Here is a 22592-nt window from a genome sequence, read left to right as displayed (position 1 = left end):
ACCGACGGTGGGACGGTAAAAAAAAAAAGTATGAGGTGAGCAGAGCATTTTTAAAATTAAACCAAATTATGTTCTAGAAAATAATTTTCTCAGGCAATGGGACAGGCCCACTTAGGGATGGGTATTGAAATTGGTACTTATATTGGTACCGACCGAAGTCTGTCGGTACTACTGGGTACTAATTGACGTGAAATCAAACAGTGCCATATTTGGATACCTTTTGCTGCACACGATGTCTTGTCCGATTGCAGACTCGGTTCAAGCACTTGGTCGGGAAACAAGCAGTCAGAACGGACTTAGCCCGACTGCGTCTGGTAAACACATTTCCATTGGATTTGCCATAGACAGGCTACCAATTAGCATTAGCGATTTTATATGGCAATTTCAACACCTCCGGATTTGGTAATGAAAACTACAACGAAGATGACACATTAAAGTGCTGAAAATTAAAAGTACTGGTGTCAAGAACCAGAAATTGGTACTGTATCAATTCAAATGTGAAAGGTACCCATCCCTAGGTTGGATACTGTATGTCCTTTCTATTATTAACTGCTCACTATCACAAAACATGCATAAGTTACATTTTTATACACTGCTTAAAAACATTTTAATATCTCTCCTTTATTGTTGTTTATTTGACATGGATTTCAATTTGCTATCCACAATATTCGAAATTAATACACAATCTGAAGTGGTATAGAGAGAACTGCACTGCATCGTAATTTCAGTTGTTTCTAATAGCAATGTCCACAAGTAGGGATGTCCGATAATGGCTTTTTTGCCGATATCCGATATTCCGATATTGTTCAACTCTTAATTACCAAAACCGATATCAACCGATACCGATACATACAGTTGTGGAATTAACACATTATTATGCCTAATTTGGACAACCAGGTATGGTGAAGATAAGGTCCTTTTTTTTTTTAAATTAATAAAATAAGATAAATAAATTAAAAACATTTTCTTGAATAAAAAAGAAAGTAAAACAATATAAAAACAGTTACATAGAAACTAGTAATTAATGAAAATGAGTAAAATTAACTGTTAAAGGTTAGTACTATTAGTGGACCAGCAGCACACACAATCATGTGTGCTTACGGACTGTATCCCTTGCAGACTGTATTGATATATATTGATATATAATGTAGGAACCAGAATATTAATAACAGAAAGAAACAACCCTTTTGTGTGAATGAGTGTAAATGGGGGAGGGAGGTTTTTTGGGTTGGTGCACTATTTAAAATAGTGCACCAACTACTAAAATAAAAACTATACCGATAATTAAAAAAACCATACCGATAATTTCCAATATTACATTTTATAGCATTTATCGGCCGATAATATCGGCAGGCCGATATTATTGGACATCTCTATCCACAAGTCATCTGTCCACAGTGCTAAGTCGCTTCTAAGAGCTCTGCTATAAGCTCTGCTTCTTCCTACTCCTTTTCGAACATGCTGAATAGAGAAACTGGAAATTGTGATGTACAAACGTATTATGTTGTATGCATGCATGTTCGAAATAAACTCAAACTCAAACTCAAGATATTAATCCTCACAACCATGGCGATAAATACAATTGGTTTCTTCCAAGGATCATTATCACTGGAGGACTACAGGTAATGGAATGGCTGACCACACTACACACACACAGCGAGCAGGACAAGACAAGAAGCTAACCGCTAAAGCGTCAATGGAAAGTGAGGATCATCTATAGGGCGGCATGGCGTAGTGGGTAGAGCGGCGCCGGTCGTGCCAGAAACCTGAGGGTTGCAGTTTCGCTCCCTGCCTCTTGACATCCAAATCATTGCCGTTGTGTCCTTGGGCAGGACACTTCACCCTTGCCCCCGGTGCCGCTCACACTGATGAATGAATGATAGGTGGTGTTTGGAGGGGCCGTAGGTGCAAACTGGCAGCCTCGCTTCCGTCAGTCCACCCCAGGGCAGTTGTGGCTACAAATGTAGCTTACCACCACCAGATGTGAATGAATGATGGGTTCCTACTTCTCTGTGAGTGCTTTGAGTATCTAATAATAGAACAGCGTGATATAAAATCTAATCCATTATTATTATTATTATTATTATCTATCCAGATGTTGATACTATCAATACCTATTATAGTATCAGTATGTAAACGTTACAAAAGTGATTAGATTAATATATTTTTATTTTTATTATTATGACATATATTTTTTGGGGTGTTTTTTTGTAATTACAAAAAAAACTTGTGGTGTAAGTTTTTGAATACAGCAATGCTTCGAGGGCAAAAACCCAAATTATTTAAATGGGAATCTAAAAATTGTATGTAGCATTAAATACCACACATTTAATATATATCGTATTTTTCGGACTATAAGTCGCAGTTTTTTTCATGGTTTGGCCGGGCTCCAGTGCGACTTATATATGTTTTTTCCCTCTTTATTATGCATTTTCGGCAGGTGCGACTTATACTCCGGTGCGACTTATACTCCGAAAAATACGGTACCTATATTGTTAGGTTAATATCTCTCCGACAGTGTAATGAAAGTGTACAAAATGAAGTGTCCCATGAGTGTAGATAGCTCGGTTGGTAGAGCGGCCGTGCCAGCAACTTGAGGGTTGCAGGTTCGATCCCCGCTTCCGCCATCCTAGTCACTGCTGTTGTGTCCTTGGGCAAGACACTTTACCCACCTGCTCCCAGTGCCACCCACACTGGTTTAAATGCAACTTAGATATTGGGTTTCACTATGTAAAGCGCTTTGAGTCACTAGAGAAAAGGCGCTATATAAATATAATTCACTTCACTTGTATATTACTTGGTTATTTTTATGTAGGCGTGTCGCCATTTCAACGACTCTGGAGCCTGCGTCCCTCAGTGTCCACAAGCTCTCATCTACAACAAGCAGTCTTTTCAAATGGAGACTAATCCAATTGCCAAATATCAATACGGATCCATTTGTGTCTCTCAATGCCCCGGTGAGTGTTGTATCCCGGCAACACACTTCAGCATTGTTTGGATCATTTTGATTCACCTTCATTCTCCTATTTGTTAGCTCATTTTGTAGTAGATGGGAGTTCCTGTGTGAGCGTCTGTCCCCCAGACAAGATGGAGGTGGAGCGAAAGGGACAGAGGCGCTGTGAGCCTTGCAGTGGTCTCTGCCCAAAAGGTTGGACACAACTAATATTGTGCGGCATTAATATTGAAATCATTATTTTTGCTTTGTCCTGGCAGTGTGTGAAGGCACAGGTGCAGAACACAGGCAGACTGTGGACTCCAGTAACATTGACAGTTTCATCAACTGCACCAAAATCCAAGGAAGTCTTCACTTCCTGGTCACAGGGATACTTGGGTATGTTTGTTATGGAGTGCAGTGCAAACACGTCAAGTACAGTCGTGGTCAAAATTTTACATGCACTTGTAAAGAACATAATGTCGTGGCTGTCTTGAGTTTCCAATCATTTCTACAACTCTTATTTTTTTGTGATAGAGTGATTGGAGCACATACTTGTTGGTCACAAAAAAAATTCATGAAGTTTGGTTCTTTTATGAATTTATTATGGGTCTACTGAAAATGTGACCAAATCTGCTGGGTCAAAAGTATACATACAGCAATGTTAATATTTGGTTACATGTCCATTGGCAAGTTTCACTGCAATAAGGCACTTTTGGTAGCCATCCACAAGCTTCTGGTAGAATTTTTGTCCACTCCTCTTGGTGCAGTTCAGCTAAATTTGTTGGTTTTCTGACATGGACTTGTTTCTTCAGCATTGTCCACACGTTTAAGTCAGGACTTTGGGAAGGCCATTCTAAAACCTTCATTCTAGCCTGATTTAGCCATTCCTTTACCACTTTTGATGTGTGTTTGGGGTCATTGTCCTGTTGGAACACCCAAGTGCACCCAACTGAAACAAAAATTAAGCTGTTGGGCCACAATACCCAGCAATATGTTTGGAAGAGAAAAGGTGAAGCCATTAATCCCAGGAACACCATTCCTACCGTCAAGCATGGTGGTGGTCATACTTGCCAACCCTCCCGAATTTTCCGGGAGACACCCAAAATTCAGCGCCTCTCCCGAAAACCTCCCGGGACAAATATACTCCCGAAAATCTCCCGATTTTCAGCTGGAGAACAGTGGACCTGAGTGAGGACAGTCTTTTTTCACTCCGCTTTCCCACGATATATACAGCGTGCCTGCCCAATCACGTTATTCCATAAGAGGCGTCCGGCATACCCCGATGAGCATGGTGCAGATGGAGAAGATCTTCTCAGCGTCCATGTTGGCGCACACGTGGCCAAAGCCGACGCTGGTCAGGCTGCTGAGAGTGAAGTAGAGGGCGGCGATGTACGAGCTGCGCACCGACAGGCCGCCGACCGTGTTGTTGACGTAGGGCATCTCCAGGCGTTTTATATATATATATGAAATACTTAACTTGGTGAATTCTAGCTGTAAATATACTCCTCCCCTCTTAACCACGCCCCCAACCACGCCCCGCCCCTAACCACGCCCCTGCCCGCCTCGACCACGCCCCCATCTCCCGAAATCGGAGGTCTCAAGGTTGGCAAGCATGGTGGTGTTAGTATTATGCTCTGGGCCTGTTTTGCTGCCAATGGAACTGGTGATTTACAGAGAGTAAATGGGACAATGAAAAAAGAGGATTACCTCTAAATTCTTCAGGACAACCTAAAATCATCAGCCCGGAGGTTGGGTCTTGGGCGCAGTTGGGTGTTCCAACAGGACAATGACCTCAAACACACGTCAAAAGTGGTAAAGGAATGGCTAAATCAGGCTAGAATTAAGGTTTTAGAAAGTCCTAACTTAAACCCCATTGAGAACATGTGGACAATGCTGAAGAAATAAGTCCATGTCGGAAAACCAACACATTTAGCTGAACTGCACCAATTTTGTCAAGAGGAGTAGTCAAAAATTCAACCAGAAGCTTGTGGATGTCTACCAAAAGCGCCTTATTGCAGTGAAACTTGCCAAAGGACATGTAACCAAATATTAACATTGCTGTATGTATACTTTTGACCCAGCAGATTTGGTCACATTTTCAGTAGACCCATAACAAATTTATAAAAGAACCAAACTTCATGAATGTTTTTTGTGACCAACAAGTATGTGCTCCAATCACTCTATCACAAAAAAATAAGAGTTGTAGAAATGATTGGAAACTCAAGACAGCCATGACATTATGTTCTTTACAAGTGTATGTAAACTTTTGACCACGACTGTATGTTGACAATTTCTCCCATATGTGTTCATAAGTTACAATGTTTCTTTCAGTAGCAACTCCTGGTATAATACTGATATTGGAGCCATGAAAAACACTAACCTATTTACATCTGGAATGGACGTATGCTGTTTTTGAATTGAAGTACAATAATAATTTGTTTTTTTTGTTTTTTTTATAAACACTTAGTGGTCCCAATAATTCATTAATTTAAGATCATGACGCAATAAGTTGAAGAATGCGCACATGTTTGTTACTCGATACTTTTTCACACACTTCTGCCTTGGAGACTTCTAAGTAATATAACTATAATTATTTGATACTTGTTTGTATTGACAAACGCCATGTTTTAGACTACAATATTGTTCAATGAAAGATCTTTATTACCTATGTCTAGCTTGTGTGCTATTGTATGCTTAGCTGTTGTGTAGCTGCTAGCTCCTAGTAGCATATGGCATACCATGTTTACTTTTTTGTTAATGACTTCACTAAAACACAAGAAAAGACCAACTTTGTGTGCTTATTGGAAGACGTTTAGTATATAATTGGCTGTCCAGCTTTGTCACAAGTAAATGCACTGAAGGACTGCTTGTATCTGAGCCTATTATTAGAAAGTTTGCATGCAAGGCGATGTAATCCATTACTTGTTTTTTGTTAATATTGGACTGATAGCCGATATAAATAAGTTCATATGACAGTGTTTCTCCCTGTTTCTGTGTTTTTTGGGGGTTAATTTTTTTTTTATCAGCGACGACTTTAAGAAGATCCCACCTCTTGATGCCAAAAAGCTGGACATTTTCCGCACTGTGAGAGAGATAACAGGTATCATATCTCTTGAAATTCTACGCTTTGGTGCTGAACGTGTGATTATGTCCAATGTCCTTAACTGTGTGTTTAATTATCAGATATTCTAAACATCCAGTCATGGCCCAAAGAGCTCAGTGATTTATCAGTCTTTTCCAGTCTCACGACCATTCAGGGAAGGTCACTTTATAAGTAAGTTTTGTTTACATGATGTGCTTTTATCCCTCTACGCGTGTTCCTGTGTGTTCTGTTTCAACGAGTCACGTGATAGGATTTGTAGTCCAAGAGCACAACTTTAATTACATGATGTTGATGAAATTAGTGACAATATTGTCCAATAAAAGTAAACACACATCACAGGCATAAACTAATGTAACCCAAGAGCCTTTTTTCTCAACAGTTAAATAAATAATTACTATTTTGATCTGAATATAAAACAATATCTATTTCCTAGAAAAAGTCTAAATATTTATATGTGCCATCCACAAGCGAGTCAGAGCTTTTCTTCCTGTCGCATATATGGTGTATATCAGTGGTTCTCAAATGGGGGTACGCGTACCCCTGGGGGTACTTGAAGGTATGCCAAGGGGTACGTGAGATTTTTTTTAAATATCCTAAAAATAGTAACAATTCAAAAATCCTTTATAAATATATTTATTGAATAATACTTCCACAAAATATGAATGTAAGTTCATAAACTGAACATCAAATCAAGTAGGCTATTCCAATCATTACAATGCAATATTCAGTGTTGACAGCTAGATTATTTGTGGACATGTTCTATAAATATTGATGTTAAAGATTTATTTTTTTGTGAAGAAATGTTTAGAATGAAGTTCATGAATCCAGATGGATCTCTATTACAATCCCCAAAGAGGGCACTTTAAGTTGATGATTACTTCTATGTGTAGAAATCTTTATTTATAATTGAATCACTTGTTTATTTTTCAACAAGTTTTTAGTTATTTGTATATGTTTTTTTCCAAATAGTTCAAGAAAGACCACTACAAATGAGCAATATTTTGCACTGTTATACAATTTAATAAATCAGAAACTGATTACATAGTGCTGTATTTTACTTCTTTATCTCTTTTTTTCAACCAAAAATGCTTTGCTCTGATTAGGGGGTACTTGAATTAAAACAATGTTCACAGGGGGTACATCACTGAAAAAAGGTTGAGAACCACTGGTGTATATGATACACCGCGGTAGCAAAAACAATTTAACATTTTTTGTCTTAAAAATATATTTTAAAAAATGTGTTTTGACAAAGATTCAGGTTGTCTTGTCAGCATTTTGGTTACTATTTTAAAAAGTGTCATATTTGTGCAAATATGTAGAAGTAAATGAACAAATATTTCCATGTAACTGTCTGATGCGCAGAAGAAGTGGCAAGAATTTAAGAGTGCTGACCACAAACTAATGCGATTCCATAGTCCACCTTGCTTTTGTTAATTAGAGATGATAAACAATAGTTTACATATATATTATTATATTTAAATAAATGTACTATATGTACACTACTGGTCAAAAGTTGTAGAACAGCTCATTTATAGCAGTAAGTAAGTATGATATGTCCAAACATTACTATAAATGGATTACTATCCATCCAACTATGTTCTACCGCTTGTACCTTTAATACTAATTATATACTATTTACATTTTATTACTGTCATAAAAAATACCATACATTTACTCACAACTTTTACATCATTTGCTATTACTGTTGTTGTTGGAATGGATTTCAAATAAAGCAAACTGAACTGCAAATACCTATATTTTGTCACAGCACTTGGATTAAAGTTGAAAGTCTGCACTTCCACAATCGCATGCTGATTCATTTATTTGTTTATTTACAACACTGACAGCAAAGGATATTAACTTTTTCCAAATTTGATTACATTTGAAGTGCAAGTGAAATGTTTGGACATACTTATTGCTATAAATGAGGTGTTCTAAAACTTTTGAATGGTAGTACCACAAAAATCTGTGTTTTAATGTTTAAATTAGTGCTGTCAATTTTTTTTTTTTTACCTGATTTATCATATTTATGAATTTGGAATATTCATAGGTTTTTACTCACTTTCATCATTTAAATTGACTTTTAAAAAAAGCCCAGTTTTTAGAGACAAATGCAATATCATTGTCCGAATGTCAAATAGCAACATTTTTTTATGTTTTAATTAATGATGTCAAATTATCTTATTTTTTAAATCAGATTAATCACACTTTTGTATTTAAATTAATAATGATTAATCACATGTTAAATCGTGATTGCATCATTTATACTAACCTAAACAAGAGCCCGGTTTTTAGGCACAAATGCAATGTCATTGTCAGAATGTCAGACAGTAACATTTTTTAACTATTGAATTGAAGGCTTGTCATTTAATTGCTCAAAACTTGGTACAAATTTTTTCTTAAATCCCATTTTGGTGTATATTGAAATTAAATTTGCCAGCGAACATAAAAGTCAGTCTCCTTACTCATCTTTGTACTAACGTATGCATTAACCTGATCACTGACCTTTGATACATGATTAATGTGATATTTTTTTGTGATTAATCATATGATTCAACTCGTTATTTTTGACAGCTCTATAGTCAAAACATACTTGTTGACAGGATGTCATGGCCATGTCTGCCAAGTCTGTTCCAACGTGTAAACAGACAGAAAACAGTCAAATGATAATATGAAATATTTTTGTATTCTATGCAATCTTGTGAGAACACATTGAAGCATCACAACAATTTATAGGCTTGATGTGTTTTCATCCACCCTTTTGCATCAAAGACGCTTTTCCCTGATGGTGATGCACATACCCACCCTCACCTCGCTGGGTCTGCGCTCTCTCCAAGAGATCAGCGATGGCAGCGTGTACATCGGTCAGAACGCCAAGCTGTGCTACCTCCACACTGTCAACTGGGCCAAGTTGTTCAGAGGGCGCAGAGTCCAAGTCAACAACATCAACACCAACAGGCCGTTGGTGGAATGTGGTAAAGCGTCCTCTTCTGCTGCTGCTGGATATTTTTTTTCCGCTTTGCTTTAAACGGATTATTTTCTTCGTTACAGTTGTAGAGGGGCGTGTGTGTGACTCGTTGTGCTCAGACTCCGGTTGCTGGGGCCCGGGGCCTGACCAGTGTCTCTCCTGCAAGAACTACAGCCGAAATGGCACTTGTGTGGAGAGCTGTCATTTTCATACCGGGTCGGTTTCCTGTAGCTGGTTGGTTTTGTTAAAAAGTGTCTCTGTCTAATATTCACTTTTGCTTCCAAAGAGCCCCAAGGGAATTTGCCGGGTCTGACGGAGAGTGTGTTGCCTGCCATTCAGAGTGTAAAGCTCAGCATGGAAAAGTCAGCTGCCGTGGACCGGTAAACACTCACATACTGAATTGTGTCAACTTACTGGGGAGACATGTCCTCTGCACTTTTAATGTCCAAAAATAATGTAACACAATTGAATGGAGACAAGTCAAACACTTGTGCCAGGCGGAAAACCGCCGCTCAGAATTTAGACCGCCCACACGCTCATTGATTGTCTTTCTCGGGCTGCCTTCTTCCCATGTGACAATGATTACCGGCATGGGCAGCTATTTAATTACAGGTCAGATGCGATTTAAGCGCGAGTCACGATCATTTAATTGAGTGACATACAGTATTTGAGATCAAAATCATTTAAAAACGTTTGCTGTGTCGCTATTAAACTGGTGAGTAAGATCATAAACTTTTTCAAACACCCCTTTTGTATAATTCCCGTCCTGTGAGACACAAGTAAAAAAAAAAAAAAAGGGCCCACTCAAATATTACCACTGAATTAGTAACCTTACTCTTGATTTTAATAGCAGTCAATAATTTTATATAACCTACTCACAGTTTGCAACCTTATCAAAATATATGAAACTATGCGTTAATCGCACATATTATTAATGAACACATTAAATTTAGGTTTAAAAAAACAAGGAAATATACATTAACCTACAATTAACCCTTGTGTAAAGTTCATATTGTTGTTACTCAGCCAGTGTTTGTGGGTCTGATGGACCCGTTGCATTTTGCGGCTTTTAATGCCTCACAATCAAACACTTTTATGTTAAAATTCTGAACAGATGTTTACCTTATTCCAATAAACATCTGTTCAGTAACACTTTTATGTTAAAATACTGAACAGATGTTTACCTTATTCCAATAAACATTTGTTCAGTATTTTAACATAAAAGTGTTTGATTGTGAGGCATCAAAAGCCACAAAATGCAACGGGTCCATCAGACCCACAAACACTAGCTGAGTAACAACAATATGAACGTTGCATGGAAATTTCTCTGCCAGTTTCTGCATCCCACAGGGATTCTTCTTTTGTGTTTCTGCACCTGCGGTTCCCACACAAGGTTGCAACATTGTTTGTCAACACTGTCTGCTCTCATTTTCTCGCACATTTGACCCTCTGATGTTCTGTATACCTACACTCTGTCCTCCTCCTGTCTAGGCCTGCTGTGTGTGTGTTTGTGTGTGTGTGTGTGTGTGTGTGTGTGTGTGTGTGTGTGTGTGTGTGTGTGTGTGTGTGTGCGTGTGTGTGTGTGTGTGTGTGTGTGTGTGTGTGTGTGGGTGGGTGGGTGGGTGGGTGAGTGCGTGAGTACACAGAACATCAATTTCCACACTTCTATTAGCCCCGGGTCCAGTGGACCCGGACATGTTATATGTAATAGAAATGTGTAGGGGGGGTGTATGGTATGTGTTCATTAAATATGTATTCTGATATATGTTCCTCACAGAAAATGAGCCAAAGCCAGTGAGTCTCAGTTTAAGTAAATTAATCAATTGTATCATTTTTCTTTTAATAAAAATCGAAAACAGGTCCCACAGACCCGAACACCACACAAGGGTTAAGTTGTATTTAAAAAATGTACTAAATAATTAATAAATATTTTACTTAACTAAACTGTCAAACAAAAAAAAAGTGCAAATGAAAAATTTTGCCTCACCACTTTAGTCATCATTTTTGTGCTGCTCTATGACTTTAGTTACAGACTTCTTGTTTGTTTGAGGTTGTCATTACGGCCTCAAGTGGTGGAAAAGTGTATTATAACTGAGTACAGACCACAGCTGCGAAACAGATATTGTTAGTTCCAGAGAGTGCTCGCGGCCCAACAATGAGCTGGTTACGAAACACTGATTATTAACAAATCTAGTAGCCTTACCATTGTATAAAATTGTAAGTTGCGTAGAGCCCACAGTCAGTTCCTTTTAATTTGTTATTTTGCACTAAAAATAAACAATTTATTTATTTATCATGTTTTCTTGACAATACAAAAACATGCCTGTGAATAGATTTAAGTTTGAGTCAAAGAGAATTAAAATAGTTTTTCCCAGATAAAAAAAGGAGAAAATAGAACATTAATCCACCTAGCCATGCCCCTTTATTCTTTTTTTTTAATTACTTTATTGCAATTATTTCACAAAATTATAAAATATCTTATCCATGAAAATTGCTTTTTTTTCTTCTTTTTAAAAAAAAATAAATAGGCAATAATAAATACAATAAATATCACACACTCAAGCCAATTGTGTCTTCTGAACTCAAAATGTGGTGCGTGGCTGCAGCAGACTATTGCAAACACACAAGCCCACAACCTCTCTCTGTCAGGGTGCATATGAGTGTGTGGCATGTGCCAACCTCCGCGATGGTCCATACTGCATGTCCTCTTGCCCAGCTGGGGTGGATGATGGACAGAGAGGACTCATCTTCAAATACCCCAACAAAGAAGGTCACTGTGAACCATGCCACCAAAATTGCACCCAAGGGTGAGATCCAGACTCACAAAATGTGTTTTACACCTTCCTCACATAAACTATAAGTGATATCCAGTATCTGTGTGTTACAGATGCTCTGGCCCAGAACTCAGTGGTTGTTTTGAGACGGTCAGACTGGCAGCCAGCAGGTTAGTCTTTAACTTTTAGTGTCATTAGTGTACAAAGCTACACTGACTGGTTGTTAGATGAGGAATAGTGTCTGTAAAATAAAGCACCACTCCTAAAATCATCATCAGGATGCATGGTCTGCAAATAAAAAGCTGGGTCTAATATTTTGGCGCTAGACAAAACAGGAAACCAAAATATTGGAAACAGCTCTCACTATGATGTAGTTCAGTTGTACACCGCTGCAAAGTAAAACCACAGTAATAAAGTTATTGCATAACTCCTTGACAGTAACACAACCAAACATTATAAATGCAACATATAATAGAAGATGTCATTGTTGTGTGCAGGTGGTCATATATATTACATTACAGCAGAAGTGGGTATGAAAAAGGCAAACATTGTACTAAAGTAATAGTACTGTTACAGTTCACAGCGCTTCACTTCTTCCACATTTTGATATGTTACAGCCTTACTTCAAAATAGAATAAATTAGTTTTGTCCTCAAAATTCCACAGACATTACCCCATAATGGCAATCTATATTATTTTTATTTTGTTAATTTATTCAAGCTAAAAAAATCACATGAAATAAGTATTCACAACATTTGCTCAATACGGGTACTTTGTTGATGCACCTCTGGCATAAATTATAGCCACAAGTCTTTGTGAATATGATGCCTCAAGCTTGGTGCACCTAGCTTTGGGCAGTTTTGCCCATTACTTTTTGTAGCACTCTATCAGCTTGGAAGGGATACGCTGTTTAGTTTCCAGGATGTCTCTGTACATTGCATTGCATTACAGAAGAGACAGCAATGTTCAGACTACATTGAAATACTATCACTAGTCTGATCATTAGCACAAAATATTGCTGCAATTGTCTGCCGAACAGCAATAATAGCTTTTATCTTTTTCTCTAGGGGCCTTTTTGCATTGTTTTTTTCTGCTTTTTAACTCATCAGATGCAGCATGTATGCGCAGACGCCGTTTGAGCAACAGAGAAAGACATTTAAAGTATTTAAAGTCAAGTAAAACACCATCAACATGAATGAGCACTAGATCAAGCAGTGGAAACTTGGGTTTATTTACTATCAAGTTCATATATTTAGTTGTTGAAATGAAATCTGTTTTGGTAGCAGCTAAGCGAGCATGTTGCGAGAGCGGCGATGCTGTGTTCACGTGATCTCATCTGCGCTGAGCAGATGCCCAGAAGCTAGGGTAGAAATTACGTCTATATGGTTTGCTGACGACAATGTTTCTTTTCCCCAAATCCTACTCTGTTTGATCCAATTTTTATGGATCTATTGTGGGAGCAAAATGATCGCCCAATCTATTTATAGTCGCTAATGCGAGTCAATTGGTCGCACCGTACAGCCCTGAGAGCAAATTTTAAATTCATAGTATTTTGTGAGCTACTGAGTGAGTTACTGTGCATTAGTGTACAATGGTTATCCACAAGAACATCCCGCTGACTTGACATCAACCTTAGCGGAGCATGTGTTTTATCTGATCTTCTTGTTGCTGCTGCCACAGGAACCAACATCATGACATCATTATCGCACTTTACTTAGCTCTATTTCTGACCTTTTTCGCCCCACATCCCCACCCTATCATCTCATTCGCTCTGAAGTGGCCAGATCACAGGCATCGCATTAGGTGTGCCAGCTGGCTTGATATTCTGCCTAGTGTTGTTTTTCCTGGGCGTGCTGTACCATCGAGGCATGGCCATTCGCCGCAAGAGAGCCATGAGGAGGTACCTCGAGAGCGGCGAGGTGAGTCAATCAGCTGCCATTAGCCGTCTTTGCGTCAATAAACATGTGTTCATGTGGGGATTATTCTTGTGTTTTGGCAGAGTTTTGAGCCACTGGGTCCCGGGGAGAAAGGAACCAAGGTTTATGCTCACATTCTGAAGCCATCAGAGCTAAAAAAGCTCAAAGTCATCGGGTCGGGGGTTTTTGGCACCGTGGACAGGGTATCAAAGAACTGGCTTAACAGGTGATGAATATGAAAATGGGTACGTTTTTACAGCTGTATATCTGCTCCAAAGGGTTTTTGGACTCCAGAAGGAGAAACGGTAAAGATCCCTGTGGCTGTCAAGACCATTCAGGACAGTTCGGGCCGTCAGACCTTCACTGAGATAACCAATGTGAGACTGACTATCTTGAAAAGTGGACTATAGGTAACTTGTTGCATCTCCAATCTCTGCAGCACATGCTTTCGTTGGGCAGCCTGGACCACCCCTACATAGTGAGGCTCCTAGGAATTTGTCCAGGGTCCAGTCTGCAGCTGGTGACTCAGCTGAGTTCACTTGGCTCCTTATTGGAGCACATCAAGCAGCACAGGAACAGCCTGGGACCCCAACGCCTGCTCAACTGGTGTGTGCAGATAGCCAAAGTAGGTACAAATGGACTGACAATCTTTTGTGTTTCCTTAGTTAGAGTACAATTGTGACATTTTCTTGTCTCAGGGGATGTACTATTTGGAGGAACACTGTGTGGTGCACAGGAACTTGGCTGCCCGCAACATCCTGCTGAAAAACAACTACCAAGTTCAGATATCGGACTACGGTGTAGCTGATCTCCTTTATCCTGACGACAAGAAATATGTCTACACCGACAACAAGGTTGAGTTTCTTGGACATTTTGTTATCATACTACATCAATCGGAGCTAATTCACCTGAACTAATGCAGACTCCAATCAAATGGATGGCTCTTGAAAGCATCCTGTTTGGAAGATACACCCATCAAAGTGATGTCTGGAGTTACGGTGAGATGCTTTATTTTCATTAGCAAACTTCAGAAAATGCTCAAGTTTTGAGTAATCTTTCTTCCAGGGGTCACAGTTTGGGAGATGATGTCGTTCGGGGCGGAGCCTTACGGTTCCGTGCCGCCGCAGGAAGTGCCGGGCCTGTTGGAGAAAGGCGAGCGTCTGTCACAACCTTACATCTGCACCATAGACGTCTACATGTTCATGGTCAAATGTCAGTACCACCACACCTAGTGATGCACATAATCTTTCACATACAAGATGGTAAACGCAACTGTTTACTTTTCAGGTTGGATGATTGATGAAAACATAAGGCCCACCTTCAAAGAGCTGGCAAGCGACTTCACTCGCATGGCAAGAGATCCACCCAGATATCTGGTCATCAAGGTGATGCCATTTCTATTTGACACAGCTCTAGCTGCAACACTAACGTGTTTACTGAAAGGACACATAGGGACCAGATGACCGAAATTTCACTAACAAGTTCAATCAATCAAAGATTATTTATACAGCCCTTAATCACAAGTGTCCCAAAGGGCTGCACAGGCCACAACGACATCCTCGGACCAGATTCCACATCAGGGGAAGAAAAAACTCAACCCAATGGGCACAATGAGAAACCTCGAAGTCCGAATCATTAAAATGATCGCTTACGCTCCTCTCGCTTGATACGCCCCATTTTGCTTGAATCAATTTGACTGGAGCGGTCCATACTTTCCTCATATTCCAAACATTTGGAAATGTATGCAGGTTTACCCCTTTTTTATTTGTATTGCTATAACCTGCAACAATGAAATTGGCAGACATGTTTGACCATACCTTCAAATTTCGAATGAAAATAACATGATTTGTGATGAAGATGATACCTACACTACACAATAAGAAATTGCCTCCAGTCTTCTGTAGGTGATGTCAGCTGGCCATAGTCACTAGGGGGAATTTTACCACAGAGATCCTTTTTAGGTCCAAGACTATGAAATAAGTGCCAACGTTGTCAGCATTGGAGGAACCCTTTTAATTATGTTGTTGTGCAGCTGGAGGGAGAAGACGACGGCTCACAAGACGTCCATCGCAGAGATTCCGAGCGAGGACTGCTCCACCCAGATTTGGTCAATGAAGATGAGGAAGGATTGGAGGATGGTTTGGCAACACCTCCTCTGCAACACTCTCCATCATGGAGTCTCCCTCGCTCAAGGATGAATTCCTACAGGGTAACTGAATACATTTGGATTTGGCCCGTATAGACATCGCTATTAGAGTCTTTGAACCATTTTGCTCTGTGATTTGTAGAGTGGTGCATCTCTACCAGGCCCTGTTGGATACCTTCCAATGACTCCAAGTCCTGTAGAAAGCCTTCTCCAGGTGGGATCAACACACACACACACACACACACACATGCACACGCGCAGAATCTGGAGCATGTTTTCACAAACAAAATATAGGATTTTGTGCTTAAAGGCAATGTACAGTCAGTTGTGGAAATAAATCCAAAAGTGAGTACATCCCTTCAGCAAGGCACTTCACACTAGGATCTGCTTGCAATCCAGCTCAGTTTCCCCTTTGCAGTACATATTAGAATTTATATCTCCTTCAACGAACTGCAGCTCCCCAAGGCCGGTGTTCCGACGAATTGAGCTGCTTTGTCAAAAAGAGCAACCCAACGATACTGAGCATGCTCTTTAACACTAAAGTTTTCCTCTAAACTAATTAATATAAGAATTATCTACCGGTACTTTGTGTATACTTACCACATGTAGACTTTGTCACTTGCGCTACAAGTAAATATTATTTTAAATTATATTTCTTTCATTATGTTCTCCGACCAGTAAACATGCTGACACTTACAGAATGAGGAAGTTCACATTGAAGCAAATAATGGAAGCCTACATTTTCATTCATTCATTCATTCATTCATGTATTTACTTGACCGGGACAGTAAACATTGCTACCCTTAGGTAACCGATGTCAAAGTATATAAGACTTCTAGCAACAGGCTAATTTGCAACCCTAGTCCCTGATTAGGCTTTTAAAAAAAAGATGAGAAAAGTGAAAAACACATACAAAAGGATTAAGACAAGTACAAAAATAAAAACACATTGAAAATAATTGGCCCTATTTGTGCATACTACACCCAGTTCTAGTGCTCACACTTCTGATGTTCCTTAAGCCACTTTTTCAGTTTTGTGGAGAAAAGTTTAATGTCCGACTGTGACTTTAACTCCATTGGCAAAGAGTTCCACAGATGTGAGGCCTTCACTGAGAACGCAGACTGACCCAGAGTCGTCCGGCACCTTTTCACTCTGCAGCTCGCTGTCTGTACACCTTCATTACTGTATCTTTGTATTTCTTGACACATCACATCAGGAGCTAATCCATTAAGACACTTAAAAATAGCTTTTAAAAATGAGAAATTTATAAAATTATCAAAACAGGGTTAGCACGGTGGTAGAGGGGTTAGTGCGTCTGCCTCACAATACAAAGGTCCTGGGTTCGATCCTGCGCTCGGGATCTTTCTTTGTGGAGTTTGTGTCATGACGTGGACTATGGGTTGTTTGTTTTCCCGAGTTGCAAGGAAAGTTGGAGTGGACAAGGCGTGCAGGTTTATTTTTACACTAACAAAAGAAACAAAAGGCGCGCACAAGGCGGAAGTACAAACTTGGCTAAGAAAACAAAACTAGCACTTGGGCAAAAACTATGAACATGAAATAAATAACACTTGCTAACTGTGACATGAATAAACAAACACTTACTTGAAAAGCATGGAATTATGGCATGGAACACTTAATCAATGGAGTAACAGGGATAACAGAGTTAATGTCGCCAGGCCGACCAACAGAAAAATACAGGCTTAAATAACAGTGACATGATTGGTGACTGGTGTGTGAGTCGAAATGAATCAGGTGCGTGACATGAGGACAGGTGAAAACTAATGGGTTGTCATGGAAACAAAACAAACAAGAGTGCACAAAGAGTCCAAAAACCAAACCGAACATAACCAAAACAAAACACGATCACACAGACATGACAGTTTGCATGTTCTCCCCGTGACTGCGTGGGTTCCCTCCGGGTACTCCGGCTTCCTCCCACCTCCAAAGACATGCACCTGGGGATAGGTTGATTGGCAACACTAAATTGGCCCTAGTGTGTGAATGTGAGTGTGAATGTTGTCTGTCTATCTGTGTTGGCCCTGCGATGAGGTAGCGACTTGTCCAGGGTGTACCCCGCCTTCCGCCCGAATGCAGCTGAGATAGGCTCCAGCACCTCCCGCGACCCTGAAAGGGACAAGCGGTAGAAAATGGATGGATGGATGGATAGCAGTGATGATACTTCATTGGTTTTTGGTCAAATATCTTCATTGTTAGTTTATATAATGACAGCAGAGGCTTCACTACACATCTCGTGGCCTGTCCCCAGACCATGGCACAATAAGACATATAGGATAAAATCATTGCATGCATGTAAACTTGTGCAGCTTGAACAGATAAACAAGGTCTAATAAGCCTTAAACCTGAAGCCTGTTTATATTTATTTTTTAGCTTCGTTTTCACCGCCGTTGTTTAAAGAGGAATAGCAACTAGCTCTTTTTGACAAAGCAGCTCAATTTGCGGATCACCGGCAGCACTCATGCAGACCCAGATCACCACCATGCTTGACTGCAGCCAAGACACAATTATCCTAGCACAGAAGTATCTCATCTTACAAGCTTAATTGGTTCTGTGATGGACCTCCTAATTAAATCACTCATTGAAATGAATCGAAATAAATTGGTGCTTGGCTGCCCAAAACAGCACAATTGTAACATGAAACATGCCTTTTAAAAGGAAAAAAAAAGTTTAGACTAGAAATATGGTGTACAAACAATACCATATAATGTACTATTAACAACTACAGTAGTTTTTTGAAGTGATGTAATATTAAAGTACTAACCTCTACAATATCTCCTTCGAGCTACCTCTCCGTCAAACACACAATCAGCAGCTTTTTCCATATTTTCATGGTTAAAATGTCTGCCGTTTTGATATTATTCTAACATTAATGGCTGGCGTTAGACTCATTCTGCTTTAGTATGGTGCACACTTGCAGTGATACACTCAAATTGTTTCACCAAGTTCTCTTCACACTCTGTTATGTTTTTGATGATTTCTTTCTTTAATTCAATGAATATCATCCACTTCTTCTCAGCACTATCCTTCACACTCACTTTCTCTCTTCCCATGGTTGGAACTTGAAAAACAAAGTCATGTTGATATTAAACTATATGATAATGCTAGCGAGTAAGACCAGATATTTTGGTCGTATCTTACGGTGTTCACTGTGACATTTCCTCCGCCAACTAACGGCGGGGATGCTTGTAACTCAAATTTTTGCTTGTAACCTACAGTAGGTAAGGTTGCATTTTTGCCTCATCCTTCACTTTAAGCATGAATGCAGAATGCATGAAGAATGCACTACCGACCTGATAAGACCTGACAAGTCAAAAGAGAACAAGATGATACGGTATTATCTGCTCACAGATGCTACCGGGTGGTTGTTTGAGCACACTGCATCTAGTTCTGGATAGTCCCACTCCTTAATACACTCGGATTCTCAGAGGAATATGGCAAAAATACAACGTTATCTTCTGTAGAGCATAACAATTAGCAAAAAGACAGCTCTTATCTCAAAACACTCTTAAAGGGGAACTGCATTTTGGGGGGGAATCTTACCTATCGTTCACAATCGTTATGAGAGACAAGAAGACAAAATGTTTTGTTTTGTAGGTGACGAGCAACACAGCTAATGGGAGCAATCAATTCTACCTTTAAATCACTTTAAAATGCATTCAAAAACCGTCACCAATACTTAATTTACGTTCCGTAACCTGTATAATAACCAAGCTGTGGCGACATTGTTATTGTAAGAGCGAACACCGAGAAAGTATTTTTCTAGCGTAGTAACACATCGGCGTACTACGGTTGTAGCCATAAAAGCTAGCTACGGCAAGAGATAAGCTAGCTTGGACAACAACACAAAACGCATTTGAGTTTGTAATGCACAACACTGCGATACAACACCAATTTGTACTGACTGAAAAACATGAAAAATTATATTACAGTGTCTGGAAAGTATTAGCCCACATTTCATCTTTTGTTTGTACACAGCTGAGCTACACTGTAAAAAAAAAAATCCTATTTTTATGGTTAATTTACTCTAAATTTCTACTGAAATTTTTCAATTTTTTTTAAATAGTTTATAAAACTGTAGAATTGAAGACATTATCTGTAAATAAACAATCCGCCTGTTGTTTTAAGTAATATGCCAGTAATGACAAACTATGTATAATTCTATTTTTTTTTACAGAAAAATACCACATTAATTATACATGGCATTTTCTGTTTTCTTAAATTACTTTCAAATTCATGTAAAATTACAGTAATTATCTTTCATTAAATATGTCGCTTGTTATATAAAAGTCTATGTCCATACTAACAATCTAGAATAAAGGTATTTTTCTGCAGAACTGTTTGCATCGTCACTTTATTAAAGGTGGTTGATCTTAACAATTCAGAAAAAATCTGAAAAATAATGGTATTTTTCTGTGGAACTGCCAGCATTGTCACTTCATTAAAGGTGTTTGATCGTAATAATTTGGAAAAACTCTGTAGAATAAAGGTATTTTTCTGCAGAACTGTTTGCATCGTCACTTTATCAAAGGTAGTTGATCTTAATAATTTAGTAAAAATCTGTAAAATTACGATATTTTTCCGCAAAACGTTTCATGAAAATGTCTGTAAATATAATGTTTTTGATCACTATTTGGTTTAAATGTTTTACTTTAATTTTATGTTTTTTGTTTGGGAGCCGTAGCTGCCAGTAGATGACCGTTTTTTTAAAGAATTTTTTTTTACAGTGTAGCTAGACAGTGTATAAGTTGTACTAACATGCATAACGTGCTGCCTGTATCTCGATCAATATTAAAGTGACTCACTCGATGGACAGTTGGTCCAGCTGGCCGGGGACGTTTCCTGTGGATTTTGGGTAAGCAATCCATTTATGTCAAAATAGCAAGGCTCCAAGTTCCATATTTATAGCGTCAAAATAGCTTTTATTCCCCTCTACCGGATTCCGTCTGCTCCAACGTCTCTTTCTTCCTTCATGCTTGCTTCTATAAGCAGCAGTATATTTAGCTTCAAAAGTATAAGATTGTGAATCCTCATTTGTCCAAAAATAGTCGTCTTCGCTGTCTGTTACCAAGTCTGCCATTATTACAAAACACACTCGTGTTCGATTTCATAAGTAGGAACACACCAGTCAGACGTGCGCTGCTACGGAAATGGAAATCAATGCGCGAAAGAAATTATTAAAATGATGAAAATATAGTAAATATTGTAGATGTTACATCTTGTTATGAACATGTCTGTTTCTACATTATATATAGACTTGTAGTGTGTATATAAAACGTTGATGGTGTGTATATAAAACGTTGATGATTCGAGGGCTTTGAAGGCTACAACGGTGACTCCCATTAATCGCATCTTTCAAGCGTTTATCAACTTTAAAATCATTAAAAAAAGACATGCTCTTGTCTCTCATAATGATTGTGAACGATAGGCAAAATTCCAAAAAAAGTGCAATTTCCCTTTAAGTTGGGACACTCTTAAGTTGAGGTACCACTGAACTAACAATTTGTTTTACCAACCAGCTAAACAATAATGGCTTTGTGTGAAGTCATTTTAAGTAAATCAACAAGGCTATACAAGCTGTACACGGACTACTCTTAAATATATCTGAGCTTCATTTCTATAGTGCTGTCTCTAGCAAAGATACTGATAATACCAATCAAAAACAGTCTCTGAAACGTGAGGAGTGTACCCACTGTGTTCTAGATAAATATATGAAAATGAAATAAGATGTTTTAAAAAATAGTAACACCACAATACATTTAAATATTAAAAATACAAAGGTAACAATGCAGCCTGTTCACCAAGCTTGTGTGTTGTAGCAAGATTAAATATGTTTTAAACATTCTAACATTGCGAAGAGGTGGGCCAAATAAATAACTTTTTTTGAGATTTAGAAAACTGTGACTTTGCTGCCACCTGCAGGACTCAGGCCTTAAACCCTGCAAGGGGTTTGAACTCTTTCTTGTGCTCTAACGTGTGTTTTTGTGTCAGCTTGCAGTGACACCGTGATGCTCACATTGACAGGGAAAACAAAAAGGCTACTTTATTCGTGTAGTACCTACATTTTATTAATGAAATCCTACAACAGAATATGTTAGGGCAGTGGCTCTCAAACTATTTTCACCAAATACCACCTGAGAAAACATTTGGCTCTCCAACATTAAAATATAGTAGCATAGCAGGCCTAAGTACTCATAAAAAACAAGGCAGAGGTTTCATTTAACAAGTATATTTATCAATCAATCAATCAATGTTTATTTATATAGCCCTAAATCACAAGTGTCTCAAAGGGCTGCACAAGCCACAACGACAACCTCGGTACAGAGCCCACATAAGGGCAAGGAAAAACTCACCCTAGTGGGACATTGATGTGAATGACTATGAGAAACCTTGGACTATGAGAACCCCCCCCTCCCTCTAGGGGAGACCGAATGCAATGGATGTCAAGTGGGTCTGACATAATATTGTGAGAGTCCGGTCCATAGTGGATCCAACATAATAGTAGGAGTCCAGTCCAGGTTCCCAACCGATGCACATGCGAGCGGTCCACCCCGGTCCCGACTCTGGACAGCCAGCACTTCATCCATGGCCACCGGACCTGTGTCCCCCCTCCACAAGGGAGAGGGGAGCAGAGGAGAAAGGAAAAGAACTGGTCTAAAAAAGGGGGTCTATTTAAAGGCTAGAGTATACAAATGAGTTTTAAGATGGGACTTAAATGCTTCTACTGAGGTAGCAT

General features: G+C 39.0%; 1 protein-coding gene across 1 annotated transcript in view; it reads left to right on the top strand.

Annotated features, from left to right (window-relative positions):
* Nucleotides 1–22592, top strand: part of erbb3b (erb-b2 receptor tyrosine kinase 3b) — a 44214-nt gene that overhangs the window by 17067 nt on the left and 4555 nt on the right. Inside the window, exons 7-26 of the mRNA XM_061985973.2 lie at nucleotides 2816–2957; nucleotides 3035–3148; nucleotides 3214–3331; nucleotides 5962–6035; nucleotides 6119–6209; nucleotides 8811–9013; nucleotides 9090–9222; nucleotides 9293–9386; nucleotides 11656–11813; nucleotides 11894–11950; nucleotides 13557–13698; nucleotides 13779–13898; nucleotides 13974–14072; nucleotides 14135–14320; nucleotides 14394–14549; nucleotides 14618–14693; nucleotides 14761–14907; nucleotides 14983–15080; nucleotides 15728–15904; nucleotides 15984–16055. Coding sequence (XP_061841957.2) covers nucleotides 2816–2957; nucleotides 3035–3148; nucleotides 3214–3331; nucleotides 5962–6035; nucleotides 6119–6209; nucleotides 8811–9013; nucleotides 9090–9222; nucleotides 9293–9386; nucleotides 11656–11813; nucleotides 11894–11950; nucleotides 13557–13698; nucleotides 13779–13898; nucleotides 13974–14072; nucleotides 14135–14320; nucleotides 14394–14549; nucleotides 14618–14693; nucleotides 14761–14907; nucleotides 14983–15080; nucleotides 15728–15904; nucleotides 15984–16055 — 2457 coding nt within the window. The remainder of the gene's footprint in view (nucleotides 1–2815; nucleotides 2958–3034; nucleotides 3149–3213; nucleotides 3332–5961; nucleotides 6036–6118; nucleotides 6210–8810; nucleotides 9014–9089; nucleotides 9223–9292; nucleotides 9387–11655; nucleotides 11814–11893; nucleotides 11951–13556; nucleotides 13699–13778; nucleotides 13899–13973; nucleotides 14073–14134; nucleotides 14321–14393; nucleotides 14550–14617; nucleotides 14694–14760; nucleotides 14908–14982; nucleotides 15081–15727; nucleotides 15905–15983; nucleotides 16056–22592) is intronic.

This window comes from Nerophis lumbriciformis, linkage group LG01 (assembly GCF_033978685.3).
Source record: "Nerophis lumbriciformis linkage group LG01, RoL_Nlum_v2.1, whole genome shotgun sequence".
Lineage (NCBI taxonomy): Eukaryota > Metazoa > Chordata > Actinopteri > Syngnathiformes > Syngnathidae > Nerophis > Nerophis lumbriciformis.
The sequence above is the reverse complement of the archived record's forward strand: the minus strand, read 5'-3'. Positions and strand labels throughout refer to the sequence as shown.